The sequence below is a fragment of the Phacochoerus africanus genome, chromosome 8 (genome assembly GCF_016906955.1).
Source record: "Phacochoerus africanus isolate WHEZ1 chromosome 8, ROS_Pafr_v1, whole genome shotgun sequence".
Taxonomy (NCBI): Eukaryota; Metazoa; Chordata; class Mammalia; order Artiodactyla; family Suidae; genus Phacochoerus; species Phacochoerus africanus.
Window position 1 is genome coordinate 117,632,487 of NC_062551.1, and position 17,637 is coordinate 117,650,123.

The 17,637-nt window shown below is 38.9% G+C and overlaps 1 protein-coding gene across 3 annotated transcripts in view; it reads right to left on the bottom strand.

The window, feature by feature from the left end:
• The window catches only part of NOL4 (nucleolar protein 4), a 455,264-nt gene extending 439,776 nt beyond the window's left edge, over window positions 1–15,488 (bottom strand). For all 3 annotated transcript variants that reach the window (XM_047791744.1, XM_047791746.1, XM_047791747.1), the window contains exon 1: window positions 15,224–15,488. In XM_047791744.1, coding sequence (XP_047647700.1) covers window positions 15,224–15,487 — 264 coding nt within the window. In that variant the 5' untranslated portion in view covers window position 15,488. The remainder of the gene's footprint in view (window positions 1–15,223) is intronic.
• Between the last annotated feature and the right edge of the window lie 2,149 nt (window positions 15,489–17,637).

A 17,637-nucleotide genomic window follows, 5' to 3' on the forward strand; every position in this document is an offset into this window, starting at 1 on the left:
CTCCTGTCTGGTATTTCCCTCATTCAACATCCTTTTTTTTCTGATTCTGCTAGCCTGAAAATCTCAGTTCCTCTCAGAGTTTTAGCCTTCTGCACTTTGCACAATTTCATAAGACTGCAACCATCTTCAGGAAAATAAGAGAGAGAGTATAATGGGATTTCACATACACTCATTAGACCACAGGGGCCATTTCCCCCTGTCCCTCTGACCAATAAGAAAGGTATTCCAATCAGAATTTTAGGTCCCTCTCTGCCAGCACTGCCACTACACAGTAGCAGTGAAGCTCGGTGACTGAGACCACCCTTCAATTAAATCTAGGAGATAAAGGAGGGAAAAACAAAAGCAAAACAAGAAACTCATCCCTTGTATTGTTGAGCTTGCAGTTGACATCCATCCCTATTCTGCCTTTTACTGTCATTTTTCAGAGTTCTCAGATAGTGTTTTGTATTTTGTATTTTGTTTTGTATTTTGTATTTTGTATTTTGTATTTTGTTTTGTATTTTGTGTTTTGTATTCTCTCTCGAGTTTTTAGTGTGATCAGTGGAAGAAAGAGTCCATACCTTACACCATTCTGGCCAGCATTGGAAGCCCATATGACAGGGTTTTATTTTTTTATTTTTTTTAGAAACAGAATCATGAGCCCTCTCCCGACCCAGAATCTCCATTTTAACAAGATCTCAGGGCTAGAATACAAGAATAAGGCTTACAAAGCTTCTGGAACCTAAGAAGATTGATGTAAAGTCCTTCAATCAATTCTAAGACACATAAACATATTGTTTAAATGAAAATATAATTATCGCAATTAAGTGGGAAAGGGAACTTAAAACAGTAAAATAAAATATGTCATACGGAAATGGTAAAGAAAATTAGATAGAAAATGATTCTAACAACAAGGACCTACTGCATAACACAGAAAACTATATTCAATATCTCATAATAATACCTAATGGAAAGGAATGTGAAAAAGAACGTATAATTGAATCACTTTGCTGTACACTGGAAACTAATATAACTTAATAAAGAATAAAGTGAAATAGAAATGGGCAAAAGTAAAATAAAATGTTTTAAAAAAGAAAGTTATGGTAGATATACTTGATTAGGTATTTATAAAGCCATAAAAATAATCATCAAGTCTACTATACACAAAACTGATCAGTAACAAGGACCTACTACACAGCTCAGGGAAAGCTGTTCAATAATCTGCGATGGCCCACATGGGCAAAGAATCTGAAAAAGAATGGTTATATATGTATATGTATGGCTGATTCACTTTGCTGTACACCTGAAATTAACACAACATCATAAGATACCTATACTCCAATAAAATTTATTTTTAAAAAAAGGCGAAAAAAAGACTATTGAGAAGATCTTAATAATTTTAAATGAAAAAAGCACAATTCAAAGTTAAATAAAACTAGTATCACAACCCTATAGAGTAAGCCAAGTACCATATTTTAGAAAATAATTTAATCAGAAGAGAGCAACCAGGATGTTAACGGAACTGGAAACTAGAATGATTGCACTGAAGGAAGAATTCTAAATGAGTTGGATAATGGACCCCCTTTTGTTTGCCTCCCTAATATCCATTTCCCCTTCCCTTCTCAACAGCTATTTTGGAGATCTCATCAGTTGATTAGACATAAGCTGATTAGACATAGACATTATGAATTCCATCAAAACTCTTAAGGCATTATAGTATAAAAATCAAAATTACTTGGTATTTCCCATTCTGGCTCAGAGGGTTAAGAACCCACCATGGTGTCCATGAAGATGTAGGCATTCGATCCCTGGCCTCACTCAGTGGGTTAAGGATACAGCATTGCTGCAAGCTGTGGCATAGGTCACAAATGCAGCTTGGATCTGGTGTTGCGGTGGCTGTGGTATAGGCTTGCAGCTGCAGCTCTGATTCAACTCCTAGCCTGGGAAGTTCCATATGTTGTGGTGTGGCCATAAAAGAGAAAAGAAAAAAAAAAAAAAACCTTAACATTACTTAATTTATACTGAAAAATTTAACAAATATTCTGAATATTGGCAACAGTTTGACCAGCACATTCTCTCTTTAGTCAAGTCATGTAGGATCCCAGGTAATCAAAAGGTGGCTTGTTAGATGTGGGTTTAAAGAGGGCCTAATAATACCACATAATTAAGTTATAGCATCTGGCTCATCTGGATGGAAACATTTTCTTCCATAATAGGGACATACCTTTGGGAAGCACCAAGTCTTTTGTCATTAAGGACTGTATATTATTTTATCAGCGCTGCCTATATGAGTATTTTAAACTCATATTTCCATGGCTAACCAAACATCACTTATTATAACTTTCTATATTAGTGCATAAAGCTCTTGGTATCCCTTTTGAAGCTGTTCAGTATATTTAAAAAAAATAGTTAAAGTTGGAGGGGAGAGAAGGTAATCCATACACACGTTAATATCAAATTGTCATTTAATACATGCTAACATAGAATTACTTGCTAAATTCCTGTGATAAAGGTCTATTCCTTAAGTAAGGGCCTACTTACTGACATTCCAAGTATGTAAGCCCTCAATAATATATTGCCTATGACTTCTAGTTTCAGTTACTTCAAATCAGAATGAGAAACTACTACTTGTAAATCTAGTAATCGAGGCTATGCAGAAACCTGTTTTCTTATTTCGTCTTCATTTTTCCTAATTGTATATTTTAGCAATTCACATTTACTTCAAGACTTTCTAAAGCACTGAATTTAAGTTCATGCACTCATTTCACCAGTTTATGAAGTATTTAAATCATATATCATATAATGATAATAATTGAAACTCACAAAAAAGAATGTAGGAAAAAACATAACTAATAACATGCCTACAACTCAATGTTATGCACACCAGAGTGCAAGTAACTACAGAATAGATGGCTATTAATGAGTCTGTCTACACCCTGAGAAGAGAGAATGGACCAAACTAAAGGATTCACCAAAACAATGTAGTGAATTGATTAGGTAATGAAACTCTATTAAGAGATCTTTTATTATATTTTCAAGTAAAATACTAACTAGTCTTGATTTGAAAATCCCACCTAATTAGGTCAATTGGTTAGAATATGATGTTATTATGACCAAGCTAGACATTAGATCCTTATGTGTGCCAATTAGCCTTGGTCCATGTTCCTAGATTAAATCCCTAAAGCCCTACCACCATCTGGCAACTGCAGTTAGGTCCATCTAAAAGTATTCTCGTTTTACTTCCTCACCCTGGCACCCTACCAAATAAAAAAGAGAAACTTCAAAAATATTGGCCAACCTTATCTCAATGATTGCTATCTTTATATATAATGATAAGACCCAAATATTCAAGTAATATTTTCTGAAAACACATTATAACTTTAAAAAAGGAAAATTACCACTAACAACAGAAACGCCTGGTCTCTGCTGCAAGGGAGTAAGACAAGCTATTCCTTCTTATTACCAAAATGAAGTTTCCAACATCCTGACATTATGTTCTGAATCTCCTCCTCAACCTTCCAGTTTTCTAACAGCTCCAAACCTCCGAAAAAAATCTGTAACTGTGATAATAACTACCACAAATGAATACTTGATTAAAATTAGGAAGAGTGGAACATAAGAGCCTTTGAACAAACCTCAGCTAGAAAGGAAAAATATATCAAAATAAAGATTTTTTTTTTCTTCTCAACATAGAGAGGAAAAAATTATTTCCAGTTCCTGCTAATATTTTAAGCAGAAGATAGAATACCTATTACTGTTAGTTTCTATATTCTGTTCCCCAAATATTAGGCAGGTCTTCTTAAAAATGTATAATATTATAATGTAATAATTATTTAAAAATAAAATTATAGAATGGTTATTTCTAATAAATTATAAGGAATCTATATATTTTTATTTTCTCTAAGTACTCAAAATACTTAAACATACATTAATTATGTGAATAATAATCATTTGATATGTACATTCCTTCAGCTCCATCCTCCCAACCTAAAACAGTAAGCCATCTAACATTCCATTTAGAAGACAGATGGAATATACTGAAATAAAAAAAAATTTAAGTAAAAACATTGAGAAAAATCAAAATAATGTACATGTATTATGTATGTGTATATGTAGCATTAGTAGCATATATATTATTAGAAATATATATATTTCTGATGTGATAAATCATTAAATATTTCAAGGGATCTGTTAGAAATTACATATTTTACTAAATTATGGACCATCTCATCAAAAACAATTAAAATGGCAATGCATCAGGCATTAGGCCAGAATAACATTTAAATTGTTCCCAGCTGTATCTTAAACCACAAATAGCCTTAGTCAAATGCACTTTTTAAAAAGTTGTTCTAACTGAGCAAATGCTTTTCAGGAAATTTACACCAAAAAACTATGTATCCATTTTCTTTTGCTATATAACCACAATTGGGTGGCTTAAAACTTCACAAACTCATTATCTCACAGTTTCTATGGGTCCAAAGTCCAGTACATTTTAACTGGGTCTTCTACTCCGGTTCTCATTAAGCTGAAATCAAGGTGCTGGCCACCTGCATCCTCACTTGGAAACCCAACTAGGGAAAGATCCACTTCCAAGCTTCCTTTGGTTGTTGGCAGAATTCATTTCCTTGCAGTTGTAGGACTTAGGTACCCACTGTTTTGCTAGCTGTTAACAAAGCATGCTCTCAGCTCTGAAGCACATGGCCCCCTCCATCTTAGCAACAGAGAACTTTCCTTGCACTAGATCCATCTCAGGCTTTGAACCTCTCCTTCTGTTATAAGACAGGGGAAAAATTCTCTGCTTTTAAAAGGTTCATGTGATCAAGTCAGACCCACTTGAAAGAGCCCCCTTTCAAGTCAATGTGACATGTAACATAACACATTCACGGGAGTGAGAGCTCATCATCTTCCGAGGTTCCACTCACACTCAAAGGGAAGTGAATAAAAAAGTATGAGGATCATTTGGGAATCATCTTAGAATCCTACCTAACACAGCATAAAAAAATTGAAGAATCACAGGGAAGACCCTTACTGGCAGAGACATAAATGTGGACTTAAAATCAAAGTCTGAGGAATAAACACCTTGGAGTAATATTTAGAATACTGCCGTAAAGTAGAAACTCCATGTTCTAAGCAATATTTGAAACATTAACATAACCTTGAAAAGGTCTGTGCTTGAATAAGTATTTCATATAATATCTCCCCTAGGTTTTTGGAATGATTTCTCTGAGAAATCTTTGTAGTTGTGGAAGTAGTAACAACTAAGAGGTAAATAATTATTTCTCCGCAACTCCAAAAACAAAAAAATATAAGATGATTTGATCTCTATTCATTTTAAGTGCCTTTAAATCTATGCTTTCTTATATTTCACAGAATCCTGTTTTTATATTTTATTGGAATTAGTAAAGTCTGAAATGTATACAGCCTGATTCGATCACAAGATCAAGCTATTGAGTTACTGCTCAATATTGACTTACTGCTTGGTAATTTGATTTCAAAATCTTTATATTTCCTTATTACCTAGTATTTCCAACAATATATTGTGTCAAAGGTACTATTTAACTGTTATTCTGTATTCATCTGATTTATATTCTGCAGCATAAACCACAGAGAGAACTCCATCTGCACCTATAAAACCTAAGCAATAACATCCCTGTTCAATTCTGGTAGGTGTCATTCCCTATAGAATGAAGACCAAACTGTTTAACAGTGCAGGAGAGGCTTTCCATAATTCTGCCCCAGCCTACTTTTCCACTTCATCTTCCACTGTACCCTACACTTCAGTTAGCCTTGACTGTGTATCATTTCCTTAACTTACTTGTCTTTGATGAAATAAACTCTCGCCTCATACCAACACCAAATGTGTATGATTGTTTTATGGATGTCATGAATTTGTACGGCTAAGAAATTTTAATGTTGTGTTGATTAAATACAGAAGCACCCCCCTGTAAGAGAGGTAATATTTTAGCTGAATTGTAAAGTCTCCTCTTTTCTTTTTAGGACAATGGCCATGGCATATGGCCAACAGCCACTGCAGGCTAGGGGTGGAATTGGAGCTGTGGCTGCTGACGTACACCACAACTCATGGCAACACTGGATCCTTAATCCACTGGGTGAGGCCAGGGATCAAACCCACATCCTCATGGATACTAGTCAGGTTTATTACCACTGCACCATGACAGAACTCCCTGAAATGTAAGGTCTTAAACACAATGTTTTACCATGAGGCAATATTATACTATGGATTAGAGTAACTGTCTCCAAATCGGTACATGCACACCCCAGGGAATGCTGAGACAACCTACTGAGACAAAGAAAAAAAATTAAAGTTGATGTTTATATATCTTTAATATAGTCCTACATATTTCTATTTTTAAATATACGTTGCATTAAGTATTGATACAGAAGTATATCTGTGTAAACATACACATATTGGGGGAATATTCACATTTCTTTTTTTGTTGTTGTTCTTTTTTTTATTTTAGGGCCACACCCACGGCATATGGAGGGTCCCAGACTAGGAATCAAAATGGAGCTATAGCTGTTGGCCTATGCCACAGCCACAGCAACACCATATCTGAGCCATGTCTGTGACCTATACCACAGCTCATGGCAACGCCAGATCCTTAACCCACTGAGTGAAGTCAGGGATTGAACCTGCGATCTCATGGTTACTAGTCAGATTCTTTTCCAACGAGTCATGATGGTAACGCCTCACATTTCTCATAACGAGAGTGCAGTACTTAAAAGAATTTGGAAACCTAAGCAAGGACTCTGGAATCCAAATGAAATAGTTTTTTGTCCCAATTCTAATACTTGGCAGCCATGTGATTTTAGAAATCTAAAAATCCTCAAGTATATAATAAAAAGTGTTCATACATAGGACTATGGTCAACATTAAAAATGAAATTTTAAGTTACTAGTCCAATCCTTAACCTACATTAATAAAAGGGATAGGTAACAAGAATCTACTGTACAGCACATGGTAACCTACTCAATACAGTGTAATATGGGAAAAGAATCTGAAAAAGAATGGATATATGTACATGTATAAATGCTTCACTTTACTGAACACCTGAAACTAACACAACTTTGTAAGTCAACTATAAAATTTCTAAGTCCAATAAAATTTATTTTAAAAATTTGTTAAATGTACGGCATCAATACAATACTATTATTAATTGTGTTAACATTCAATACTTGCTGTTATTAAATAAGAAATATAAGAAATATGCTATTTAAAGAGCTCTAAGTGACGAGAAAAGTCACCAGTTTCTCAGCCTTAAAAAAAAGCCCACCCTTACATGCTATTGGTGGGACCATAAGATGGTGCCACTGCTAATGCAATATAGCAGGTCCCAAAAATCTACGAATAGAACTACTATGTGATCTAGCAATCCTACTTGTGGTTACACACCCAAAAGAATTGAAAGCAGGGTCTTGAAAGGACACCCTTCACACACCCATGTTCAGAGCAGCACTATCTGCAATAACCAAAGGTGAAAGCAACCCAATGTCCACTGACAGATGAATAAACAAAAAGTGGTAAATATATACAATGGCGTATTACTCAGCCTTTACAAGGAAGGAAACCCTGTCAGATGCTATAGCATCGATGAATCTTGAGGACATTATGCTAAATAAGATAACCACAAAAAGACAAACAGTGTAATTCCACTTATATGAGGTATCAGAAGTACTCAGATTCACAGAAACAAAGTAGAATGGTGTTTACCAGAGGCTAAGGGGGAGGGAAAAAGGGGAATTGTGGTTTCTGGGGTTTAGAGTTTCAGTTTTGCAAAAAGTTCTGGAGATCCATTGCACAACAATGTACATATACTTACTACTATTGCCCTATACACTTAAAAATGGGTAAGAGAGGACCTGCCTGGTGGCTCAGTGGTTTAAGAATCTGTGGCTCAGGTTGCTGCTGTGGTGCAGGTTTGATCCCTGGCCCAGGAACCTCCACATGCTGTGGGTATAGCCAAAAAATTAAAAAATATATATATAAAATCAAGGAAAAACCACTACCAGATTAAATTAAACCAGAAAACCATTTTTTAAAAAATGGTTAAGATGATAAATTGTTACATTTCTTTACTATGTTAAATATATAAATATAATTTTAAAAAAAAGAGTGCCCAATATGGCTATGAAACTAGTTGTGTGGTGGTAAATAAGAAGGGCACATCTGTGGTATCAGGCTGGGAAGTGATTTTCACTTATTCCATTAATACTGAGCACCAGTGATATATTAAACATTATACAACTACTGAAGATCAACTCTCTTCCTTCAAAACAGGTTTTGGAAAAAATACCAAATTATCAAGTAACAGGCATATTGTACGGTATGATGTGGTATGGTATGGTATAGTATGGTGTGATAAAAATATGGTCCATTTGAGAGATGTTAAATTGGTTTAATCCATAGACTCTGTCAAGTAATGACTATAAGGAGGGAAGAAAAGGAAGAAATCAAGCATGTCACCCAGATTTCCGGCTTGGATAGGTGAGCAAATTGTGTTGCCATCTGTAGAGAAAGAAATTTTTTTTAATTAAAAAAGAAAAAAAAAAAGAGGTCAGCTAACAGGACCTAAGATGGAGGAATGGAGAGAAGAAAAATTCATATCTGGTATGTTCAATTTCAGGTGCTTTAGGATATCCTGATGGACACATCTAGTAGAAAACTCAAAACACAGATGTGAACCTCAGAAGATGTGCATTAAGTCCCCAGAACAGAAACACAACTGAAGCCACAGACCTAAGTACCATCACTCAGGAAAAAGAAAGAGAAAAAGAATTCAAAATGTATCTTAGTGAAATTATTTATTTCAAGGATACATACATAAACAATCTATGAAATTTAGAAAAACATGTTTGTGTTAGAATTTTCACAGAGCTAAACACAATACACACAATGTTCTGGTGGAAAGAGTCAAAGAAATTACACCTAGCTATTTGTCCTTGAGGTATAAAGGCAAAGGACAAGTGTTTTCAATTGCATATAAAACTCAAAGAATACTACACATAAACGCTTCTTTAGAGGAATAAAAAAAGATGGTCAGGAATTATAGCTAATCAACGAATGAATCAAATCAAAGAATTTAGAAGATAACCCAGTAAAAGAGTAGATGATCGCCACACAAATACAACAAAGGAAAAATAATTGCAATAAGCAAAGTACATACTATAACATAAATACAAAAAACCTTGACAGTAAAAGCAATTGCGCAATATAATTGATATAATACAATAACATATATAACAATTCTAATATAATAAATATAATCTAATATAAACAAGGAGATAGCAAGCAGGTGAGAAGTGAAGATGTATTTCCTCCATATGTATAGCCTTGGGGAAAGTGAATTATATGGTATAAAATTGAAATTTGTAGCTGAAAAAAATAAATGTACTTCACTCTAAATGTTTTTCTTAATTTTTCTATTAATTTCAGGAATAAATACCTCTGTGAAGAAGTCTGTATCTAAGCAATTTTTGAATTTTGTGTATTTCTTCTTCTTTTATTTTGTTAATATTATCTTTTATTATTCCTATTTAAATTGGCACATAATTATCATCCCAGTTTCAGAAAATTACTTCTGCTGGTCCATATACAGTATGACTATCAATCATTATATCTAATCTTCTTTTGGGATACATGTTTAGAGGGACATCTGTACTGGTGCTCATAATTAGCTAATGGTAGTTACATCTGGGCAGGAGATTTAGCATAAATTTTTAGCTGTTTTTTCCCTTTTCACTCAGATTTTTGAAATAATGAGAATGCATCACTTTTAAGAAAAAATCATCTTTATTTTCTAAATCATTTCTATTTTCTATGGAGCAGGTAGAAGAAATATGAGGATATATATACAAATGTATGTATCTTGCATTTCAACTACTTGCTACAGTATGATTTTGAGTTCATTATACCATTTTTGTCTTTGTTAATAGCTTCAATTTTTTAGCATTTATATGTGCCAGGCATATGCTATATATGCTACATGCTTATGAGTATGAATGATGATTATTAATTCTTATCTAAAACTAATTAGGGAAGTAATATTACATACGTTTACAAAGAAGAAACTGTGTCTTTAGTTAAGAAACTTCCCCTAACTCACAGCTCCAGTAAATGTCAAATCCAGGATTCAAATCTTGCTCTAAAATCTATACCCTGCCCCCATGCCACATTTCCTGCCAACTATGCTGTCTGTGAAGTTTATCTTGTTATGCCGAGACTATGAAAATAAATGTAACCTAAAACACATTAGATTTCAGTTTACTCTTCCCCAGTTCGATATACAAAGTCTTGGCAAATACACTATGCCATTGGTGAAAGGTCTTTACGATCTTGATGTGGAGATGGAAGCTTCTGGAAGTTCTCGTGCCACATCCCCACATTTCCTTCCTCATCTTTCCTTGATCCTATGCAGAAAGTCTAGAGTTAAAACCTTGACAAGCAGACTGAGCTGGCTCAGGAGGTTTACAGAGGGAATACATATATATTGCTGAGTCTCGCCCCTCACCTCTGCTGTAGGTATGAACAAGACAAAAAGAAGCAATGGAAAAGTCATGGATTGTCATCTTGGGCAATAAGAGTGAGACAGTCTTCATATACTTACAGAGGGTCTGATTTCCTCCTAAAATTCAGGGGTGGGGGGGGTCGTCTCTGTACGACCTCTGTTCCTTAATACTCACAGCCAACTGGCCTCTAGTAAAGTACCCACTATTCCTTACAAAAGCTCTGTGCTAGAGACTTGCCATGGATTGATTCCTCACAACAACTGACAAGGAACCACTAAAGTCAGTTAATAAGCCACAATGTTAAGGATCATACTTGGGATCCCTTTGACCCCTGAAGACCAGTGGTACAGAAGGTCCCCAAATCCCTTAAATGAAGAAAAAATGCATCACTTATCAATAGCAACTCCCACTGTGGAAGTATTAAGAGATATGCCAAAATGGGCTTATATCTTAGTGACTACTAAAACAATTTGTTTCTGGGTCAGAGTTACAAAGTATCATCCTATACAGCTGGCATGTCCTTTAGCTTTGTTTTCTAGAATTTCCGTGGCACATTTCCAGATCAGGGTCTAATATATTTGACCTGTGCCCCAGGCATGGAGTTAGGCCAGATGAAAACATGCGGACTCGTTATGAAGAATTATTTCTTTCACCCTGATTGACATAAAAAAATAACCAAGACCATAGTAAAGAACTAAAAAAAAAAAACCCACAGTAACTGTTTATGAACCAATCCATGAATATTCATTCTAATCACGGTACAATAATCAATTAGTAGTATACACAGCAAGAACAGTATGAAATCTGAACTACAGATTGCAGAGCTGAATAAATCATCATTTTTAAAGGACATAACTAAAGATAATGCATTTTCTTTTCTGGATGAAAAATTCACTTTATGTTTTCTAGTGAAATAAATAAAAGGAAAAAATACACATGAATGGTAAAAATTAGACCAACATGACTGTTGCTACAAGTATAGGCAAGAAAAGCATTGCTCACATTATCGGATTTTATAGTTTGGCTATTCATTATCCTGTTTCCTTAAGACTGCAAAACAAACCAAAATGTGAGTTTAACAAAATTCCAAATGTTTTATACAGTGCAGCAGACTTTTAAAAATGCACAATTATGCATTAATCATATCACTAACAGAGAGCTGTAATGAATTATCTTGTAACTCTCTAAGTTTACCTTCCATAATATCAAGTGGTAGAATGTGGCTTGAATAGTTTAAATTTTCAGTGTGATGTTTCAACTAATTGTTTCCAGAAAACAGAATGTCAGAATGTCAAACAGGATGCAAAGCTGCTAAAAACAAATGAAACTAGAACTATCAAAGATTCAAGTCACTATAGAGTGACCATAGTAATAATCCTAATTTAAAATGGTCACTGATTAAACATCTTTTATAATCAATGTTAGACATTTGCTTTATCTTTTTCATAACTGTTGTAACTTATTCCTGATTCTACGTTTCTAAATTTCTGACACCTTTAATGAAAGAACATACAAAAATAATAGTGATAGTATGGAAAAAAGCTTAGACTCAATGATGCTCAATAAACCACATGCGTGTGTACACACTCTCACATGCACACACACACACACACACAGTCCCACTCCAGACCTCAAATGGCTGAGTTGCAGGATGGTGTTGCCTGGTGACCAAATAGTATCTCCTCAGCCACACAGTAATCTAAACAGTGACAGATATGTTCCCTCAGTTTTAGGCATGGTTAGGATAAATATTAAAGGGTATATTTATCTTCTCCAATATTTTTAAGTCAGTTGTCACCTGCTTGATTTTTATCATCAGTTACGTTTAAACCTCAGGGGAAAAAGTATTTGCAAAGCTACATCTATTCTTTTTGAAAAACAAGAGGTAGAATCAAGCTTTTTTTCAGACTGAAAGATAGTCCTGTTTCAACTGAGTCTGTGTGGTATGGATACTCTGTTCTGGTTCGACCTCCCAGTTGCTATTCGTCTCCCTTTCTTTGATTAAACACAAGGAGTTAATTAGCCCCCGCCTATCCCCTTCCCTTCTCTCCTTCCCTTTTCACAGTAGTAATGATGTCTAATTATCAGCAGTAGTGGTTACTGCAACACCAGGCACAAATCTCTCTCAGTGACAGCAAAGCCAGCCATGAACGTTCAAACCTCAAAAAGCTAGAATGATTCTTAGTCCACTTGAAAACACCATTCAAACACAGTACTATTTAATGTCAATTGCTATGTCTTTGAAGTAAAATATATATGTTTATTGTTTTTCTGGTGACTACACTATTGCTGTCATAAAGAGAAATCACCACACTTTTAAGGAAGAAATATTTTGAGATGTAGGGAAACAGAATAAAAGGGAATCTTTTATTTATTTTTTAACTCACTGAAATGATGATTGGCTGTCTCTCAGAGAAGGAGGAGCCTGTAATTCTATGTCGGGAGCAGCATAAAAATTTCACAAAGAGCAATAGGAGAGTTCATGAATTAAAAACCTCTTCAACGTTTCAAAACAGGCATGAATGAAGATCAGAGCTCTTAACTACTCCATGGTAAACCATTATTCAAGAGCATCAGCTGAAGGATTACATTTTCTCCCGTAACTACATAAAATCTCTACTGAAACAAGAAGCACGTGTTACTTTATTATTAACCCTGGAGTTATTACTCTACTGTAGATATCTTCGCAGCAGTTCTTGAACAACTCCGCATTAATTTTTGAATGAAAATGTAGTATCTGAGCATATGAATGCTGGTTTGAATTACTGGCATCCATGTTGATCTTAGTGCCTCTAGAATCATGTTAGAATTTTTAATTGATGTTTTTAAAAGGCACACCTGTTTACACATACAGTGGGTGCAACCAAATCCATGCAAGTATAAAGTCACTGGACCAATACACAGGTGAAGCTGACAAGTAAGCAGAGGCACCTGAGTGTAACATAAAAAATGAAAAACAAACTCTCTAGCAAGCAGTTAAAAAAAAAAAAACCAACCATATACAATCCTATTAAATAATATTTAGGTAAATTTATCTCAAATGATTATTTTTTTCATCAATTAGCCTAACATTGCCTAAAGGAAAATATATTTATGTTTTGAATTTTAATTTACTTTGTCTAACAGTAAGTTATTTTTTAAAATCAGGATGTTAACCTTTACTCCCAGTACAAATGAATGGAAGCACTTCATTCTCTATGACAGATTTCTGGCTCATGCAGATGTAAATAAACCTCAGTTCTAATCCATTCTCATCTAGTCCTCATTATTTGGTAAAGCAATTTCACCATTGTCTTTAGCCATGCCACATGTTAAAGGAGAAAGCTGCATTTATAGATCTATCTCCTTGAAGCTTTCCAACAATAGCACATTTTTTGCAAAAAAAAAAAAAAACTTTTATGTGTGTTTCCATTTCACCTTTATTCCATTTCCCATTTTTCATATAAATTTCAAGAGAAATATACTTTCTTCAAACAACTATCCCTAATTAATCTCAGAAAACCATAAGCTGCTTGCCAAACATAAAATTCCTCCAAATAATCCTTGAAAAATTTTTCATGCACGTATTTCCAATTTAATATACCTCCTTTTGAGATAGAAGAATAGCTTTCAAGGCATCTCGTTTCTAGCATCCTCCAGGAATACTGCACGGGAAACAGTTGCCAGTAAGAGAGGGAGGAAAAGGCGCAAATGCTCAAGAAACCCCAAAGCGAGGCAAAAATGTACAGGATACCCTCCCCCACCCTTACTCCAGAAGATTACCCACCTAGCATGATGAAGAAAGGTCTTATGGATCTGATCTGCAATTGTACTTGTAGCTCACATTTCCCATCTCCTTAAAAAGAAAATAGACGCTGCTGCCGCTCCCCAACCTCACAGGCTTCTGCCTAGTGAGGCTGAGATATACTGAGCTCTCAATGCCAGCACCTTGCAGCGCCTCGGCTTAGAGCTTTGTGGCCATGAGACTAGAGCCATCCTAGAATGAGGAACCAATACATACACCACTTGATTGCACCCAAACCCATCTCTCTTTGTTGTTCGTCTTGTAGCTTCGGCTTTATTTATGAAAAGGGAAAGTGAGGAAGGGATGGGGGGGGATGGCGGGAGGAGGAATCTTCAGGACCTTATCTACAATCTAGAGTCCTGGCAAGATCTCCGGGAGTGATCAAGGCGATCGGACCGCCCGGTGTCTCCCAGGCGGCGGTCTAACAATAAAACCTGATTGAGTCCAGGGGAAAACCCCATACCAACGACTAGAGCCACGTTCAGGCTTTGTGCCAATAAGGAGACACTGTAAACTATCGATCAGAATTGTCTTTTATCAGAGCGTGCGGCTGGCCTTTATGCGCGGTGGCGAAGGCGGGACACGCGCCAGGCGACCAGCGAACGACATGGGACAATGGCCCAGCCCGAGGACGCCAGACGCCGCCAGATCCGAGGATGGCAGCTCCAGCAGCGGGTCCCGGAGACCGGAGGCAAGGAGGGCAGCGCTCTCTGGAGGTGCGCTGCCGCTTTAAAATAAAGGACCACAAAGACTCCACGTTGGGGGAAATGCGCCTGGCTCATGCTAGTGGGGACGACTTGGGGAGGGGGTTGAGAAGGGGGGGGGCACAAGAGCCAACGGTAGCTCACGGTCCCCCCTATCTTCCCCTCCCTTCTCTCCCCTCCCCGCCAGGCTGCACGGGCAGAAAATAACACGGGAAGGAGAGTCACTCACCGTGGTCTTGACCGGCACGTAGAGCACTTGCTTGGCGCCGCCGCTGCCCCCGCGGACCTCGTCGGGCTGGCCCAGCTGGAAACCCTTCGATTTGACCCAGAATTTAAATTTGGCGTTGTCCGTGGAGCTCGACTCGCAGCCGTTGAGGAGCTGGACGATCCGCTCGTATTTTTTACGGGTCACCGTCTTGGTCTTGCCTGAGTCCCCGTAAGTCCTGAGACACCAGTCCTGGAACTGGCGGTACATGTCGCGCTCGCTCTCCATGTTCCCCGCTCGCGGCCGGATGCTCCCAGCGCACTTCGCACCTGTTCACCCCGGACTCATGAAAAATGCAGCCCCTGCCACGATGTAGGGACGCGAGGTCCCGGCCACTGCCAGAGCCTGCCTCGGGTGGGGGTGGGGAGAAGGGGAGGAGGGTCCGGCTGGGCACCAGCGATCAATGCCCTGTGCTACCAAGTCTCTGCTTCATTCGTAATTGCGACCGATGTCTTGGACGCTTTTCTCGTCCTCTTAGTGATGAGTCTCTTTAATATTGTGGGAGTAGGACCATCCTAACAGCATCTGGCCCAGAGGAGCTGGGTTTTGAATAATTAAAATCCCATTCCTTGGTTTATTAAAATCACAGTATTGACCTGAGGTGGTTCCTCGATGCCTCGCTCGGGGCCGGCCGTGTATGGGCCAGGTAGGTGAAGCGCCGCGCCGCCTCCCCGCGAGCCCCAGAAGCTTCCCCAGCCTCTGGCCCCGCGGTCCGGGAGCGAGGGCTGCGCCTCTTTGGAAAGCAGCTGCCAGGCCGAGCGCCTGAGAGCCCGAAGGGCACCAGGGTTCCCGGGCTCTTCTTCCTCCAGGGTCCTGTTCCGCTTCGGCTTTCCCTGCGTGGGGCGTTCAGAGACTAGAACGAGAGAAAGTTCTTACCTGTCATGTTAAACCTATCCAAACCTGCTACACAGGAAATTTCTAAAGATATTTTTAAAATCGGCTTAAAATGTCATTTCTTCAGATGCATTTAGGCTAAATTCCAGCCCCGTAGGTAGGTTCCAGGGGTTAAGTCCCAGAATTAGCAAAGCAGTCACGAAGATTTGGCCATAGTTCTGTAGGACAGAATGTGGTACCCCAAAGAGATATCCGTTCCAAGGGGATGTGAGTAAACGAAGGCAGGCCGCTGGCGGCGGGTCTCCCGGATAATGATGGGGTCCCCAGATAGGACTCCTCTGGTCTCTGCTGAACTGGGTAGAAGGCATAGAAGTAAGTTTATGATACAGATGCCTAAAATCTTTTGCGTGAAATTAAAATATAGCGATATATCATTTTCCCCTTGTTTGGTCACAGTTTACAGTTCACACCGGAGGTTTCGGGTGTCTGTTTTCCCCCTGCCACGTCATGGACACCCCCTCCACTGCTCAGAGTAGCCAAATATGAGTTCCTCCGGACGATTTCTCAAGCAAATGAAATCAGCAGTTCCTCCATTCAGAATTTCCATCCGTGTGTCACAGAGCTGGAAATAGGGGAGTTCCCATCCTCCTCGCGCTGCGATTGCGGCCGCTCCTCTTTATTCTACTCTCTGCGGAGGCCCGCGCCCGTCCCGGGAGGCGGCTCTGCCAGAAAGGCGGCCCGACCAGTGCCCAGCGCCGGGCCCGTGTCCTAGCCCACCTTCGCCCCTCGTCGTCGTCTCCTAGACGAAAAGCCCCAAATGGGAACGGGAGTGTTTGTACCCACTGCGCCGCAGCAGCTGGTCCCGGCACTTGCAGAATGGTCAGTGGCTCCTGCTCGGCCAGGCTGAGTGTGCGTGTGTGTGAGCAAGGGAGCGAGGGTGTGCGGTGTGCAGGGGGTGCGCTGTGTGTGCGCGCGTCTCCGGGAAGGTCTCGCGGCGGCTGGAGCCGGGACTGACAGCCCGGGCGGAGCGCAAGCAGCTCCACACACTAAACCTCTCGCCTCTCCCCTCACCCCCACCCCTCCCACTCCCCTCTCCTCCCACCCTCCTTCCCCGGCCCCTTCCAAGCTCTCTGATTGGCCAATGGGACAAAAGTTTCTGTGGAGACGGCAGGGCGCTGACGTCACGGGCAGAATTGTCCCATTTAGGGATCCCGGGGGCAGTGCGCATGCTGCAGGCTGCAGGTTAGAGGCAGGAGGAGGTAGCAGCGGGCCCGGCGGCAGCCAGGTGGCGGAAAGGAGCACTCAGCATCCAGGTGGGGGGACGACTCCAGCAGGGTTTCCATGGAGATTCCTCTGGGTCTAGCCTAAAAACAGCAGATCAGCTGACACCATTAGCTCAGGACCTAATTACTGCTTATTGGAGCAACAAATGAGGGAGAGGGCCAGCTGCAAAGCAAGAGTTTTTATCCACCCCCCATCTCCTTTCTCCCTTCTCTCAGTGGCTCTAGAGTCCCGGGTGAATTCTCATTAACTTGCAAGATTCC